The 15,486-nt window shown below is 47.6% G+C and overlaps 1 protein-coding gene across 1 annotated transcript; it reads left to right on the forward strand.

Annotated features, from left to right (window-relative positions):
• The first annotated feature begins 5,773 nt into the window (after positions 1-5,773).
• On the forward strand, positions 5,774-15,164 carry LOC119327947 (wall-associated receptor kinase-like 6). Its single transcript, XM_037601003.1, has 4 exons — positions 5,774-6,116; positions 12,708-13,244; positions 13,361-13,870; positions 13,948-15,164. Exons 1-4 carry the CDS (start codon positions 5,774-5,776, stop codon positions 15,159-15,161), a joined length of 2,604 nt encoding a protein of 867 aa, XP_037456900.1. The 3' UTR covers positions 15,162-15,164.
• The last annotated feature ends 322 nt before the right edge of the window (positions 15,165-15,486 follow it).

The following is a 15,486-nucleotide window of genomic DNA, read 5'->3' on the forward strand; positions in this document are numbered from 1 at the left end:
GGCGAATTTCTTCGTCATCCGCATCCCAATCCTGCCGGTCATAGTTCGGCCAGGATCCTCCTGACAAGGAGAGGGACCTTAGTGTGTTCAGTATGTCGCCAAGGGGCGAGTGCTGAAAAATATCCGCGTAGGTAAACTCCATGATCAGCGCCCAATCGGATTCAATAGGATCGGGTGCAAGCGGTTCAGAGTCCGTGGCCGGAGAAAGATCCGGCAGTTTAACAATACGGCTCTTGTGCAAGGTAAGGTCGATGTTCGGCACGATCGCCGCTGAGGGTAAGGCCTCCGTGGCGGGGTCCATCCACCCGTTCACGGAAGGCACACCTGGCTCTGAATTGAGGGTCGGAATGGTCGCCGGTGCGATTTCCTGAACACTGTCTGATGGTAGAGCTAAATCGTACTCATCGTGACCGCGTGACGCACAAGGCAGAGGCTCGAATCCATTGAAGATCGAGTCTCCATGGACGTCGGCCGTGTAGTTTAAGCTTCCAAACCTGACCTGATGGCCAGGGGCGTAGCTTTCAATCTGCTCCACATGGCCAAGCGAATTGGCCCGCAGTGCAAAGCCGCCGAATACAAAAATCTGTCCGGGGAGAAAAGTCTCACCCTGGACTGCATCGCTAATGATGATAGAAGGAGCCATCAAGCCTAATGGTGACGACACAGAGGAACTCTCAATGAAAGCACCAATGTCGGTGTCAAAACCGGCGGATCTCGGGTAGGGGGTCCTGAACTGTGCGTCTAGGCGGATGGTAACAAGAGGCAGGGGACACGAAGTTTTACCCAGGTTCGGGCCCTCTTGATGGAGGTAAAACCCTACGTCCTGCTTGATTAATATTGATGATATGGGTAGTACAATAGTAGATCTACCGCGAGATCAGAGAGGCTAAACCCTAGAAGGTAGCCTATGGTATGATTGTATGTTGTAGTTGTTGTGTCCTACGGACTAAAACTCTCCGGTTTATATAGACACCGGAGAGGGTTAGGGTTACACAAGGTCGGTTACAAAGGAGGAGATATCCATATCCGTATAGCCTAGCTTGCCTTCCACGCCAAGTAGAGTCCCATCCGGACACGAGACGAAGTCTTCAATCTTGTATCTTCATAGTCCAACAGTTCGGCCAAAGGATATAATCCGACTGTCCGGAGACCCCCTAATCCAGGACTCCCTCAGAGGGTTTGCAGTCTTTCATAGCTACACGCTTGATTACATCTCTGGCATATTTTTCCTGAGTTAATACTATACCATCATGCACCTTTTTAACTTCAATTCCTAGGAAGTAATGAAGCTCTCCTAGATCCTTAAGAGCAAACTCATTTTTCAACTATTTTAACAATGCTGAAGTGGCTTCTGGAGACGAAGTAGCAACAATTATGTCATCAACATAAATTAACATGTATATTATCACCTTTCCTTTTCTAAAGAAGAACAGAGAAGTATCTCCCTTGGAAGCTCGAAACCCAAGTTATTGTAGTTTAGTGCTTAGCCTCGAGTACCAAGCTCTAGGGGCTTGTTTGAGGCCAAATAAAGCCTTGTCGAGCTTGCACACATGATTAGGTTTAGAACCATCTTCAAACCCAGGTGGTTGTCTCATATAGACTTCCTCTTCGAGAACGCCATGTAAGAACACATTCTGCACATCCAATTGGCGAAGATTCCATCCCCTGGAGATAGCAAGAAACAAAACAAGTCTGATAGTAGCAGCTTTAACAACTGGACTAAAGGTGTCCTCATAATCAATACCGTATCGTTGTTTAAAGCCTTTAGCTACTAACATAGCCTTGTATCTATCTATTGTGCCATCAGGTCTTTTCTTGATTTTATATACCCATTTACAATCTATAACATCCCTCCCTTGCTTGCAAGGAACTAGCTGCCATGTTCGCTTTTTCATGAGTGCATCATACTCAATATTCATAGCATTTTTCCAACTTGCATTATTTAATGCTTCAGTCAAACTCTGTGGTTCTCCAGTGGAAGCAAAATTTGCAAACTTGAAATTTCTTTCATACCTGACCGTTCCATCCTTGTATGTTGAAGGCTTTAAAATACCTTTTTGTGACCTTGTTCTTACACGTTGTGGCACAGAGTCAACAGCCGCAGAAGATCCCGGTCCACTACCTCGTACCGGAGCAGACCGAGCACGGTGCAGACGAACCCTCCTCGACTGCTGCATGCCTGGGCTGGCTCAGATCCCGCGCCTGTGGGCCTGGGGAAAGCAACCCACCGCCAGCCGACAGCACGCGGTCCACCGACCGACCGCCATCATTTCCTCGAGCGACACGGCCCCTGCCCCCACTCGATTCGCGACAACTGTCACGAGAGGGGGAGGAATCCACCGCGCCACCTGACCAGGGACCGGGTCCAGACGACGTGTCGCTCGCTGAGTGGGCCACCGCGGAATCTGGAGGGGGCGGCGTCTGTGGCGCCACCAGATCCTCCTCGGGATCGTTTTCTGCGCCAAATCCGTCGGGATCAGCATCAGCAGGCGGATCCTCCTCGTGTCCTGCGCCTGGCTGTATATGAACCTGTTGTTGCTGCATAAAATCACGGTTTGGGGCTGCATTTTTTTACCGCTGCCACCATTGTTTGTCAGGCTATCACACAAATGATCATCAGTACTATTTTCACTCCACTGATCAGTTGGATTCAAGAGTTCTGGAGGCAGTAAAAGAATTTCAGAACGTAATCTGGCTCCGGCATTGGGATGTAGAGTGGAGAAGGGAAATATATTTTCGTCAAAGACTACATCCCTGGAAATATACACACGTCCTGTAGAGATATCAAGACATTTGAAACCCTTATTAAGATTGCTATATCCGAGAAAAGCACATTGCTTGGATCTGAATTGAAGCTTGTGTTTATTATATGGCTGAAGATTAGGCCAACAAGCGCAGCCAAAGATTCTAAGAGCTGAATAGTTGGGTTTTTCATGATACAATCTTTCAAGAGGGGTTTCGAAGTTGATAACTTTAGTAGGTAGACGATTGATCAAGTATGTAGCAGCAATGAAGGCTTCATCCCAAAACTTTAGGGGCATGCAAGCTTGAGCAAGAAGAGATAGACCAACCTCAACTATATGCTGGTGTTTACGTTCTGCCGAGCCATTCTGTTGATGGGCGTAGGGGCAAGAAACATGATGAGATATGTCATTTTTTGTGAAAAAGGAGTTGAGTTTTTCGTAGTCACCACCCCAGTCTGTTTAGAGAGCAAGAATTTTGTGATTGAATTGCCTTTCAACAAGGTTTTGAAAGTCATGAAATTTTTGAAAAACTTCAGACTTATGTTTAATGAGATAGATCCAAGTGAACTTGCTAAAATCATCTATGAAACTTACATAGAATTTCTTCCTCCCTACTGTTTCAACAGCAGGTCCCCAAACATCAGAAAAGACAAGTTCTAAGGGATACTTCGATTCACTTATCGACTTTGGATAAGGTAGCTGGTGACTTTTGCCTTTTTGGAAAGAATCACATACAAACTCATTATTGAACAAATTATCACATGGGAGGTTATTGTTGCTAACAATCTTTCTAACGATAACTGAAGAAGGATGACCTAAACGCCGGTGCCACCTATCTGAAGACAGTTTGATGGCACTTAGCACTTGCTTCTTGGCGTTTCCCCCCACGTGTTTGACAGGATAGAGACCTCGTCTACCCCTGCCTCGAAGTAGGACCTTCCTCTTTCCCTGTTCCTTGACAAGAAAAAATCGAGGATGAATTTCAATGAAGGTATTGTTGTCGGTGGCAAGCCGACTAGCTAAAATTAGGCTTTTATTGGCTTCTGGAACATGAAGGATTTTTTTTAAGTGGATATCTCGGTCGGGAGTGTGAATAGCTGAATAACCAATGTGTTGGATAGCCATACCTGAACCGCTTGCAGTGTGGATCTGTTCGCCGCCGGTTTACCTGTCCCACACCGTCAGCTTCTCCAGATCGCCAGTGATGTGGTCGGTTGCGCCGCTATCCAGGTACCAGTTGGAGTCTACCCCGTAATATGGGGTCACCATGTTGGCAGACTTCTCTTCTTCTCCCAGGTACGACTCATCGTACCGCTTCCAGCACTTCCAGGCCGGGTGGCCTGGCTTGCCACAGATATGGCACACCACCTTGGGGGCAGGAGCAGAGTTGTTGTAGTTGCCCCTGCCGCCTCCACCGCGACCGTTTTGCCTGGTGTAGGGACGGCCGCAATCACCACCAGAGTTGCCGCCGCCTTGTCTGCCGTGGCCGCGGTCACCACCGCCGCGACCACGCACACGCGTCGCTGCGTTCGCCGAGGACTGCGATCCTCCGTGGCGAAGGTTCATCCGTGTCTCGAAGCTGACAAGCTGTGAGTACAGCTCTGGCACGGTGACTGGCTCCACACGGGAGCACATGGCCGAAACCACCGGGTCTAAGTCTTCTTCAAGCCCGGCCAGGATGTGGGAGACGACATCTTCCTCGTCCACCCTTTTGCCTGCTGCGACAAGTTAGTCACAGAGGGTTCGGATCTTGCCGACGTAGTCGGTGATGGAGTTTTTTCCCTTCTGAAGATTGGCGAGGGCGATCCATACGTTCACGGTCGCGGCACGGGTCTGTGAGGACAGCATCCCCTGGACCGTGTTCCACAGCTCAGCCGAGGTGTGGCAGGTGGCGACCTGAATTGCCATCTCACGAGGCAGCGTTGTCAGAAGATATGAGAAAACTTGCTGATCTTGTGCATACCAGGTTTGGAACTCCGGGTTGGGGGTCTTCTTGGTTTTCCCGTCGGAATCTGTGATCTCCAGCTCCATGGGCGGCACCGGATGATCGACGTTTAGGTACTTCTGGATCTGAGCACCGCGGATGGCGGACAGCACCGTCACCCGCCATAGTGCCTGGCTGCCCTTGGTGAGTTTCTCCGAGACGACGTGAGCGAATGGAGAGGATGGGAAGGTACTTGAAGATGTTGCCATAGATGAGCTCGAGAGAGGCTCTGATTACCATGTAAGAGGAATTGGTTTGCGTTAAGCGTATGCATCGTTGCAGGGACACGTGCGTGTTTATATAGCACAAAGAGTACATGATGCGGCGGCAGGTTGTTGGAGTCTTGACCCATCCTCCAAGCTATACAAGAGATAAGATCAAATCTTCGTAACAACCTGCCTTGGTTACAAGATACACACGCACACATTACACGTATACAATATCGTGACATATGTGTCACGTCTATACAAACTAACTAGCAAGCCTATCATTTAACACCGTGCAGCCTGTATTCCCCTCACCCTTTCCTCTCCGCTGTTGAACGCCACACCATAGCGGGACCGCAGGTAGCAGGTTGTACTGGAAGTGCAATCTGTGCTGAGAAAGCATGTGAAGCCAAGCCTAGGTCTCGATGGAGAGTAGCGTATGATAGGAATCTTGATCCTCTTGGTCTTCTTCCGTATGTGTCGGGCATAATTGCACCCAGTTAATATTCTCCCTCACCCGGACCGACCATGGTCAGTTCAGCGGCGTCCGGAAAGGCAATCGATTACCCTGAACGCGCACGTCGGTGGCCATGTGCGCTGAGGGCTTTCACGCTCGTCTGCATCGTCGTGCAAATCCGCAAATCAGTTGCATGCCAAAAAAAAATTCCAGGAATTCCCCGCATATTCTCCAGCTGGCCAATAGGCACTTTCACAGTGAGCATTCAAGCGGAGGAGAGTGGAGAAGGAAGCCCCGGTGCCACAGCTACCATACAAAGCCCAAGCTATTATCTCATTGTGCTTCTGTTTGCTCAACTTTCTCAGACTTGATCTAGTGGCAGATGGCTATCCACACCGTGCTTCAGATGCTCCTGCTGCTTTCTTGCATCACCACCACCACCACTACCACCACGGCTACGGCTCCATTAGCAGCGCCAGCATCCGATTCTGGAGCTCCAATACACCAAAAGAGCATCAGGAAATTCCCATCTGCCAATTGTCCAAACAAATGCGGCGATAAGGATATCATGTTTCCCTTTGGCATAGGCCCCGGCTGCTCTCAGCAGACCAGCTTTGATCTCATCTGCGACAACACCACGTACCCTCCGAGGCTCTATCTCAGGGACCGCGCCATGGACGTGATTTTCATGGGCGACACCCGCGCTCCACTGGTTTCCATTGGCGGTAAGAGCTACAACTAGTACTTCTTCCGTTTTTTTTTCGAATGCAGCTAATGCACTTCTAGCGCCCTGATTTGATTGTTTAAACTCCCTCACAGTTCCGAAATGCTCTTCAATTACCCCCTCCATTTCATATTAGTTGTCGCTCAAATTAATGTATGTAGACATATTTATGTGTTTTTAATGATGAACGGTAGGTGATTTACCTAGTGCACAATTATCTTATTAAAGATAAAGAAAGTATTTTTTTTACAATCAGTTAGCAGTAGATTACCTAAAAATCAGGATATTGGTGTCCCAAGCCTGAATAAGAAACCCTTTTGCCAACAACTAGTGCCATGTCATCCTTGGAGATCTTTCTTCAGTCATAAAGATTAGGTGTTGCACACTCGAAGATGAAGTTGTTGGTCAAATGCTCCAGGTGGCTTGGCTTTGTTTCATCAATCGATGCAGAAAGTAGAGGTGTTAGAGTAACTCTAATGGGGCGACCCATTTCATCCGCCGTCGATCGTTTAGTTTGGCGCGGACAGAAAAGTCGGCCTAACACGCCGATCCAAACGGACGCACGTTCGCTTTCGTTCGCCCGCCGATCCATTCCAGGCTCATTTTTGAGCCGAATTTGCGTCGGCGCGGACACAAGACGGACACGCGCGCGTTCGCCCTCTCTTCTTCCCGGGCCCGCTGGTCGGTGGCACATTGGCCTCTCCATATCAAACATCACACCCTCGCCCGCCTGCTTCGTCGCTGACACCGCCGGCCATTTTTTCCGATAAAAAAGGATACATAGATAGTTCTAGCGTACATAGATAAAAAAAAGACCAACTACTCGTCACTTTCCGACTCTGACTCGGTAATGTCCTCCTCCGACGTCTGAATATAGGCGTCAGCATGCTGCTCGTCTTCGAAGTCCCAACCTGACGTTTCTCGTAGCTTCAGTTTCAATTGAGCGGCCTGCTTCGGCGCACGCTTGTCCTCCCGATAGGCGGCTCGCTCCGTCCTCCTCGTGTCCCTCTCCGTCCTCCTTTGCTTGTAGAACTGGCGCTCGTCGAGGATGTCCTGCGGGAAGCGTTCGCGCCACATCACCATGGCTTCCTCGTCCATCTCGGCGATGGTGAGGTGACGCTTCCACCACTGGTGGACACGACGATCCACATCGGTGAAAAGTCGCGGGAGAGGCGCGAGATCCTGCGCCCGCTGACTCGACACGTCGGGAAAATTCATATCCCGACGAGGCGTCAGGAGGCGCCACGCCGCAACGTCGTGCGCGCGGTCCGCCTCCTCTGCGGTGTCGAAGGTGCCGAAGATGAGACGTTTCTCGCCAAACCAGATCTCGGATAAGAAGGCGCAGAAGCGGCGCTCGCGAACTCCGCGAAAATCCGAAGCGCCTAGGCAGCGCATCGACATGATGGTACAGAGGCGGCGAGGCTAGTGAGAGGGAGCGAGACGAGTGGGCGGCGGACAGAGTGTGGAGGGAGCGCCTTTTTATAACGAGCGCCGGCCGCGGCGCGCGCGTGAACCTTTCCCGCGCACTGAAGCGCCAAAACTAGGGCGACAGTATAAGCGCTGGCATGATCTAAAGCGCGCGCGGTCGTGAAATGGATCGGCCCGTTGGACGCACTGCCGACCCAAATCTAAAAAAAAATGGCCGGCGGACGGGCGACCAACCCAAACAAATAAAAAACGAACAAAAACACCATCCGTGAAGTTACTCTTAGAGCATCTATAACAGTGATTGCCTAATTTGGGAGTGGCAGGCGCGTCACGGACAGTGAACCGTCATCCCCCATTTCTCCCAATCCGTAACGTGGACCTTGGTCTTCAAATGTCAGCCCCTAAATACGTACAAATATATTCAACATGATGAACACTCCGTAGATCAACATGCAACATAAAAACATAGCATATATCTACATAGATAGCGGATTAAAGTTTTGCACAATTCGATCCAAAAGAACAGGTTCATCCATTTAACAAAAACAAGAAGCTGGATTAAGTAAATAAACAGAGAGGGCCGCCGGAGTTCATTACTTCCTCGCCGCTTCCTTTTGGGGTCTCCGGTCCGGAGTGGTGGTTGTCCACAACATAGGCATCGGCAGTGGGCGGAGCATCGACGTCGTCAGATGTGGTCCCACTGTCGGAGGACGAGGAGGAGATGATCCCGGCCAAACAACGGGCGCCACGGGCCTGCTCCCTCGTGAGCCGGGCGGCTTTCATGGCGTCCTTCTGCCTGGCAAGCCACTCAGACTCCTTAAGCCCAATGAGGAGCATCACCGCATTTTTGCGATGCCAGCGGCGGGTGTCCATCTCTGCCGAGGTGTAGGAGCGGCTGATGACGTCGTGGAGAATCTCGTTGTCGTCGTTGGCAAGCAGAAACAGCTCTGGCATGGATCTGTATGACCTACAGCCAGATCCGCTGGAGGCGGGCTATGTCTCACTCTGCCTTGTGTGGACATAGGTGAGCGACTCAGACTCTGATAGCCATGACTGCAGGCTCGGCGGTGCGGGCACGAGCACCCAGCATTGCCCAGGAGGAGTAGGGGTTGGAGTTGTCAGGCGCCGTAGGTCACCCTGCCGCCTGACCAGCTGAGGAAAGCCCGGACCACGTCGTGCGGCCGTGGGCTAGTGGAGAGCTATTGTTGCCCCTCTGGGCCATCGCGGACACCGCGGATGAGGAGCTCCTGCCCCTGTCCATCCTTGAACGGTGAAGGGAAATTGGGAGCTCGAGCTCCTCCTCGTCCGGCATGGACGAGCTGAAGTCTTCCTTGACGAGCTTCGCCCAGTCGATGGAATCAGATTCGTCACCGTATCCGTTGTGGACCATGGTGGAATGGAAGGGAGAGGAAAGGAAGGGAGAGTGAGGTCTGACTAGGGTTTGGTCCGGGTAGGGTATTTGTGGGGACAGTGGTAGGGACGGCGTCAGCCAGCATGGGCTGGTCCGACGTGGCAGTGATCTCCAGGCGCATCCGGTCCGCCACATATTCGCATCGGATACGGGCTTGATATGATGTTGTCGGTCAACCCTTAACGTTTGGACTGGCTATGCACTATCCAGTTAGGTGGCAATTTGTTGTTAGATAGTGACTAGGCAGGCCGCATGGACGTTGGTGATGATATGGGGCTCCGGTGGTTGTACATGCTCTTAGCCTCCTTTTTGAGAAAAAAAGGGTCCAAGTAGCTAAAATGATGATCCCCATTTCCACACAAAAAAGTTACAAGCAAACTTTTTTTTTCGAAAAGGGGGCTCGCCGGCCTCTGCATTAGAGTGATGCATACGGCCATCTTATTAACCAAATAAGCAAAAGGTCAACAAGGTTCCAAAGTCTCGAACTGAAAAAGAAAAAGGCAGCTCACACAAAGCCTAAAAGGCTAGATACACAAACTAGCCAGGAAAAGACGCCACAACCGGCTGGCTAAAAATAGATAGATAAACTAATTGCCTATCCTATTACATGACCGCCATCCAAACCGGTTGAAGATATCCCGAGCTACCATCTCCCAACGGATAGATCCAGTAACCAAATGCTCCCTGGCCTCCATCGGAGTGAGTAGCGACCACGAACGGATCAATGCTGTAGCTCGGAAAATAACCTGCAAAAAATGAATTCGTTATGTTCTGTTAAAAACCAAATCATTTCTGCAATTCTAGATAGTCCACAACAAAGCGCAAACTCCAACCCGAATATGTCTCGCTAAGTCAGGCTCAATCCCATTAAGCCATGTCCCAAATAATGCGTTAACAGAATTCGGTGGATTGATACTAAAAGCAATGTGGACCGTCTGCCAAAGTACTTTGGCCAACGGGCAATCAAAAAAGAGGTGCTTGATAGTCTCATCCCGATCACAGAAACTACACCTAGTAGGTCCTGTCCAATTACGCTTTATCAAGTTGTCATTGGTTAAAATAACTTGTTTATGGACAAACCACATAAACACTTTTATTTTCAAAGGAACTTTGACAGCCCAAACATGCTTAGAGGTAGGAATGGAGTTCGAATTAATAACATCAATATACATTGATTTAACAGTGAATACTCCAGACTTAGACAATTTCCAGCATAATTCATCGGGTTGTTGAGATAGTTGGACCTCCATCAGTCTCCTGACTAAACGGAGCCATTCTTCCCAACGATTGCCCGCTAGCGTCCATCGGAACTGAATATTAAGGGGGGTAGATTGAAATACCGAGGTGACGAACACTTCACGTCGTTGAACAATACGGTACAAAGACGGATATTGGATGGCCGAAGGTGTCTCGCCGAGCTAAGTATCCTCCCAGAAACGTGTACTAGAGCCGTTTCCAATAACAAACTTCATCCTATTAAAGAAAGATTATTTGACTTTCATCAAGCCTTTCCAGAAAGGTGAATCAGTCGGCCTGACTGTAACCTGTGACAAAGTTTTTGTCTGGAGGTACTTGGCACAAAGGATTTGAGCCCACATGGCATCATTCTCCATTGAGAGCTTCCACAGCCACTTGCTAAGAAGGCATCTATTCTTAACTTGTAGATTCTCAATACCGAGACCCCCTTGGTCTTTCGTTCTACAGATGATATCCCATTTAGCAAGCCGATATTTTCGTTTAAGCTCATCACCCTGCCAAAAGAAACGCGATCGATAGAAGTCTAGTCTTTTCCTAACACCAACTGGGACCTCAAAGAACGATAGGAGAAACATAGGCATGCTCGTGAGCACCGAATTAATCAAGATTAATCGGCCTCCGTATGACATTAGCTTACCCTTCCAACAGCTCAGTTTCTTCTCAAATCGGTCCTCGATGCACTTCCACTCTTTGTTTGTCAGCCTACGATGGTGGATTAGAATCCCCAGGTAAGAGAAGGGTAACTCTCCCAACTCGCACCCAAACAATTGCCTATAAGCCTCCTGTTCGTCTTTGGCTCTACCAAAACAGAACAACTCGCTCTTATGAAAGTTAATCTTTAACCCGGTCAATTGTTCAAATAGGCATAACACAAGCTTCATATTTCTCGCCTTGGCCAAGTCATGCTCCATAAAGATAATTGTATTTATCACCGTACTGAAGGATGGATACACCACCATCAACGAGATGAGGTACTAATCCACCTACTTGACTATTTTCCTTAGCCCTTCCTATCAAAATTGCTAACATATCCACCACAATGTTAAACAGGATTGGGGACATCGGATCTCCTTGTCTTAGGCCTTTGTGTCTAGAAGTAATGACCTATGTCATCATTAACTTTAATTCCCACACTATCTTTTTGCGTAAATGATTCAACCTGTCGGCGCCAGGCTTCATCAAAACCTTTCATACGCAATGACTGTTGGAGGAATGGCCATTTGATCTTATCGTATGCTTTCTCGAAATCCATCTTAAAAATTACTTCATCTAATTTTTTGAAATGGATTTCATGGAGCGTTTCATGCAGGACGACCACCCCTTCAAGGATATTTCTGTCCGGCATGAAAGCAGTTTGGGACTGTTGCACCACAGAATGCGCAATCTGTGTGAGCCTATTAGTCCCTACCTTGGTGAAAATTTTGAAACTAACATTGAGGAGGCATATCGGCCTGAATTGCTCAATTCTCACAGCATCCGTTTTCTTAGGAAGCAGTGTGATAGTTTCAAAATTCAAGTGAAATAACTGAAGCTGTCCAGAGAACAGATCATGGAACATAGGTAGCAAATCCCCCTTAATAATATGCCAGCACTTTTTATAGAACTCGGCCGGGAATCCATCCGGTCTGGAAGCCTTATTGTTTTTCATCTGTGTAATAGCATCAAACACCTCCTTCTCTGAGAACGGGGCAACCAGAATATCATTTTCGACGGCCGATAGTTACAAGCAAACTTAGTTTAAGTCTTTAAGTCTTAACAAACTGTCTTTAAAGATTACCTGGCACGCAAAAATAAGACCAGCAGGATTTCATAAAATGAACATTTTAAAGTTTCACTGGTACGGCGTTTTGTTTAGAGCAAAGATGCTCATCACTCACACTTAGAAATCACGTACTTGGTACAGCATACTCTTCGGGAGAGGATTTGTGGTACGAAGTCGTAGGTGCGGGGGCACCGAGCCCGTGTGTGCTTTTCTGTTGACTTTCTATTTTCAATCTTCTATATCTTTTGAATGAAGAGTTTAAATTAAGTTTTGTTTTCATATTTGTGTTTTTCGTGATTAGGGCTTTCGAATAAAATATATTTAGTTTTTAAAAATTCAAAAAATATGTTTCAACTTTTAAAAACTTAGTACGAGCGACCGACAAAATCACAACTTCAGTACCGGTGCCCGACAAAAAATTCCCCTTATATAGTTTTAATCCTGGAACTTGATACGAGCGACTGAGGAAATCATCAGTTTCAGATGCAAAATTGAAGTTTAAAATAATAAAACTTAAAACTTATTGCGTCCTCATGCGGGGTCCAACTACTTTGCGGATTGCGAGGCAAATCGGACATCCGGGCAGGGCTGGGTAGGTGCGTGCTCCTGCATCTGCGTGCCCTTGCGAATTTGCGTGTACTCCACTTCAAAATCAGAATAATTAGTTTGTCCCGTACAAGCTTGCTCACCGATTTTGAGTAATTTGTGTTTTTGTCTTTTCTTTCCATTGACAGGTGTATTAATCGACTTCTCAATTGCCATCTCAACGAGTCAGGGTGCTGAAGTGTACAATGCATCACTAAAGAGCCCCTCCAGCAATTTCGTTTTCGCTCTCTCTAACCTGTGGATCACCGTGTGCAATTTCTACATCTACTTGATTGGAAACTCAAACATAAGTCCGGAAATCCCGTTTTGCACTTCCTGTGACCCGGACGAGTTAGACCCCGATATGGTTTACGGGAAGAAATGCAACCACAGACCACCCTTCGAAGCCCATATGGTTGCCAATCCCGTGCAGCTCAAGTTTGTCCCTGTCAAGGAGGCCCACCAGCAGGTGCAGCGCCAAATTGCGAGTGTGGTAGCTACGCTATATTGGAATATAAATGACCAACATACATGTGCCGCCGCTTCGGCAGATGAGACCATTTTTGCCTGCGTGAGCAGCCACAGCTCGTGCGTAGACACCCCGTACATGCCTGGTTATTCATGCTGTTGTGATGTTGGGTACACGGGCAACCCGTATGTACTCGGTGGCTGCTCGAGTGATCACGGTAACAATCGATTCACTTATATAAATCTACAAGTTTTCATCTAATCTTTCCTTGATTTCTTGAGTATCTCACCACTTACAATCATTTTAGTTTGCACATTTTTTAAAATTTAATAGGATACAATCCGTCAGCTCGAAGAAATGTGACATGCACTCGGTCTTGTGGTAAAATCAAGGTTCCCTTTCCGTTTGGACTAGAAGATGGCTGTTCCGCAAGGACCGGATTTCAACTCTACTGCAACACATCAGCTTTCATGCTGCTAGATTCAATGACAGGATATATCACAAACATTAATATTACTGAGGGGTACATGGACATCGAAGGTACCTCTCATGATCAGTCAAACTATGGACCATTGTACATTGCTGACAGAGACTCAAGGAGACTGCGATGGGTAGTCGCAAATCTAACTTGCCAAGAGGCACATCAACATATCTCCACATATGCATGTGTTAGCCCTAACAGCGAATGTTTATATGTCAACTCGACAACAATGGGTTATAGCTGTAAATGCAATGATGGCTATGCAGGAAATCCCTATGTTACTGGACCCGATGGTTGTAAATGCAATGATGACACTATAAAAATGAAGTGTGCTCCATCGAGAAAGCAGACTATTCTATCAGGTGAATTTCGTACTCAATTAATTTTGAACACAGCAAAACATGAAGCTGATGTTGAGGTGCGCTGCCATTCGCTGCAGGTATTGCTATTGGGCTTGGTATTGGCTTGGGCCTTCTACTTCTTGGCTTAAGTGCAATGTTTATCCTCTGTAGATGGAGAAGAGGCGTCCAAAAGAGACTGAGAATGAAGTATTTTACAAAGAACCACGGCCTCCTTCTAGAACAGCTAATATCATCGAGTGAAGATGCAAGTGAAAAGACAAAGATTTTCTCTCTGGAAGAGTTAGAGCGGGCAACAAATAACTTCGATCACACACGGATCCTTGGCCGAGGAGGCCATGGCATGGTGTACAAAGGCATCTTATCTGACCAGCGTGTAGTGGCTATTAAGAAATCTAATGTCATTGAGCAAGGTGAGATTGACCAATTCATCAATGAGGTCGCCATCCTTTCACAGATCAACCACAGAAACATCGTAAAGCTTCATGGCTGTTGCCTTGAAAGCGAGGTCCCACTACTAGTGTATGATTTTGTTCCTAATGGTTCCTTGTTTGAAATCCTTTATTCTGATCCAAGCAACAATTTTTCTTTGTCCTGGGATGTCTGCCTAAGAATTGCTGCACAAGCTTCAGGAGCTCTCTATTATCTCCATTCTGCAGCTTCCATATCAGTCTTCCATCGTGATGTCAAGTTTTCAAATATACTCCTGGATGCAAACTACACTGCAAAAGTTTCTGACTTTGGTGCATCAAGATTGGTGCATATAGATCAAACTCATATTACCACACACGTACAAGGCACATTCGGGTACTTGGATCCGGAGTATTTTCGCACTAGGCAGCTAAATGAGAAGAGCGACGTGTACAGCTTTGGTGTCCTGCTTTTGGAGTTGCTTCTTAGAAGGAAGCCTGTTTTTACCAATGAGTCAGGATCATCTCAGAGTTTATCTAGTTACTTTCTTGGGGAGATGCAGGCAAGACCAATAAGTGAGATAGTCGCTGCTCAAGTTCGTGACGAAGCAACCGAGGAAGAAATTATCAGTGTTGCCTCCCTTGCAGATATGTGTCTACGGATCCAGGGCGAGGAAAGACCTACGATGAAGGAAGTAGAGATGACTTTGCAGCTTCTGCATACGAAACGTTCGATGTCATCTCATGTCACTCCAGAAAATGGACGAGCTGAACATAGTGTCCCGTCTCACTCAGGCAATGGAGTCGATCCAACCTCTGCAGACAGTCAACGATGTTATAGCTTGGAGCAAGAGTTCTTATCATCTGCTAGCTTACCACGCTAAGTGTGTTCATCAACGATCCGGTGCTTATCCATTCCATGTACGCTCTCTGAGAGTTGCATAGTCTAAACTCTATTTTTTCGTAGCTGAATAAGGGGTCGGCCAGGCAGCGTGCATATGTTCACGCCTTGGCGGATTCTGTTTGTTATTTCAGTTAGCTCGCCCTGGCTGCGTCGTGGGATGGCACGAGGTCATGCAGTCATGGCGGCATAGATTTTGAGACTGTAACCGTGCAGCTCTTTTGAGACCGTATTTAATAAGTACTTTTACAACTACTCAAAGACTGAGTGAAGTTAACCGAACATATGGATGCAGAAACAAGTACATA

The sequence above is a fragment of the Triticum dicoccoides genome, chromosome 7A, assembly GCF_002162155.2.
Source record: "Triticum dicoccoides isolate Atlit2015 ecotype Zavitan chromosome 7A, WEW_v2.0, whole genome shotgun sequence".
Lineage (NCBI taxonomy): Eukaryota > Viridiplantae > Streptophyta > Magnoliopsida > Poales > Poaceae > Triticum > Triticum dicoccoides.

What these genes read in the sequence shown, in the direction of transcription:
- LOC119327947 (XM_037601003.1), top strand. Translation starts at nt 5,774, where the DNA reads ATGGCTATCCACACCGTGCTTCAGATGCTCCTGCTGCTTTCTTGCATC. An exon ending in TCCACTGGTTTCCATTGGCG is followed by an intron (nt 6,117 to 12,707) that starts GTAAGAGCTACA and finishes TTCCATTGACAG; the next exon opens with GTGTATTAATCGACTTCTCA. An exon ending in AAAGCAGACTATTCTATCAG is followed by an intron (nt 13,871 to 13,947) that starts GTGAATTTCGTA and finishes CATTCGCTGCAG; the next exon opens with GTATTGCTATTGGGCTTGGT.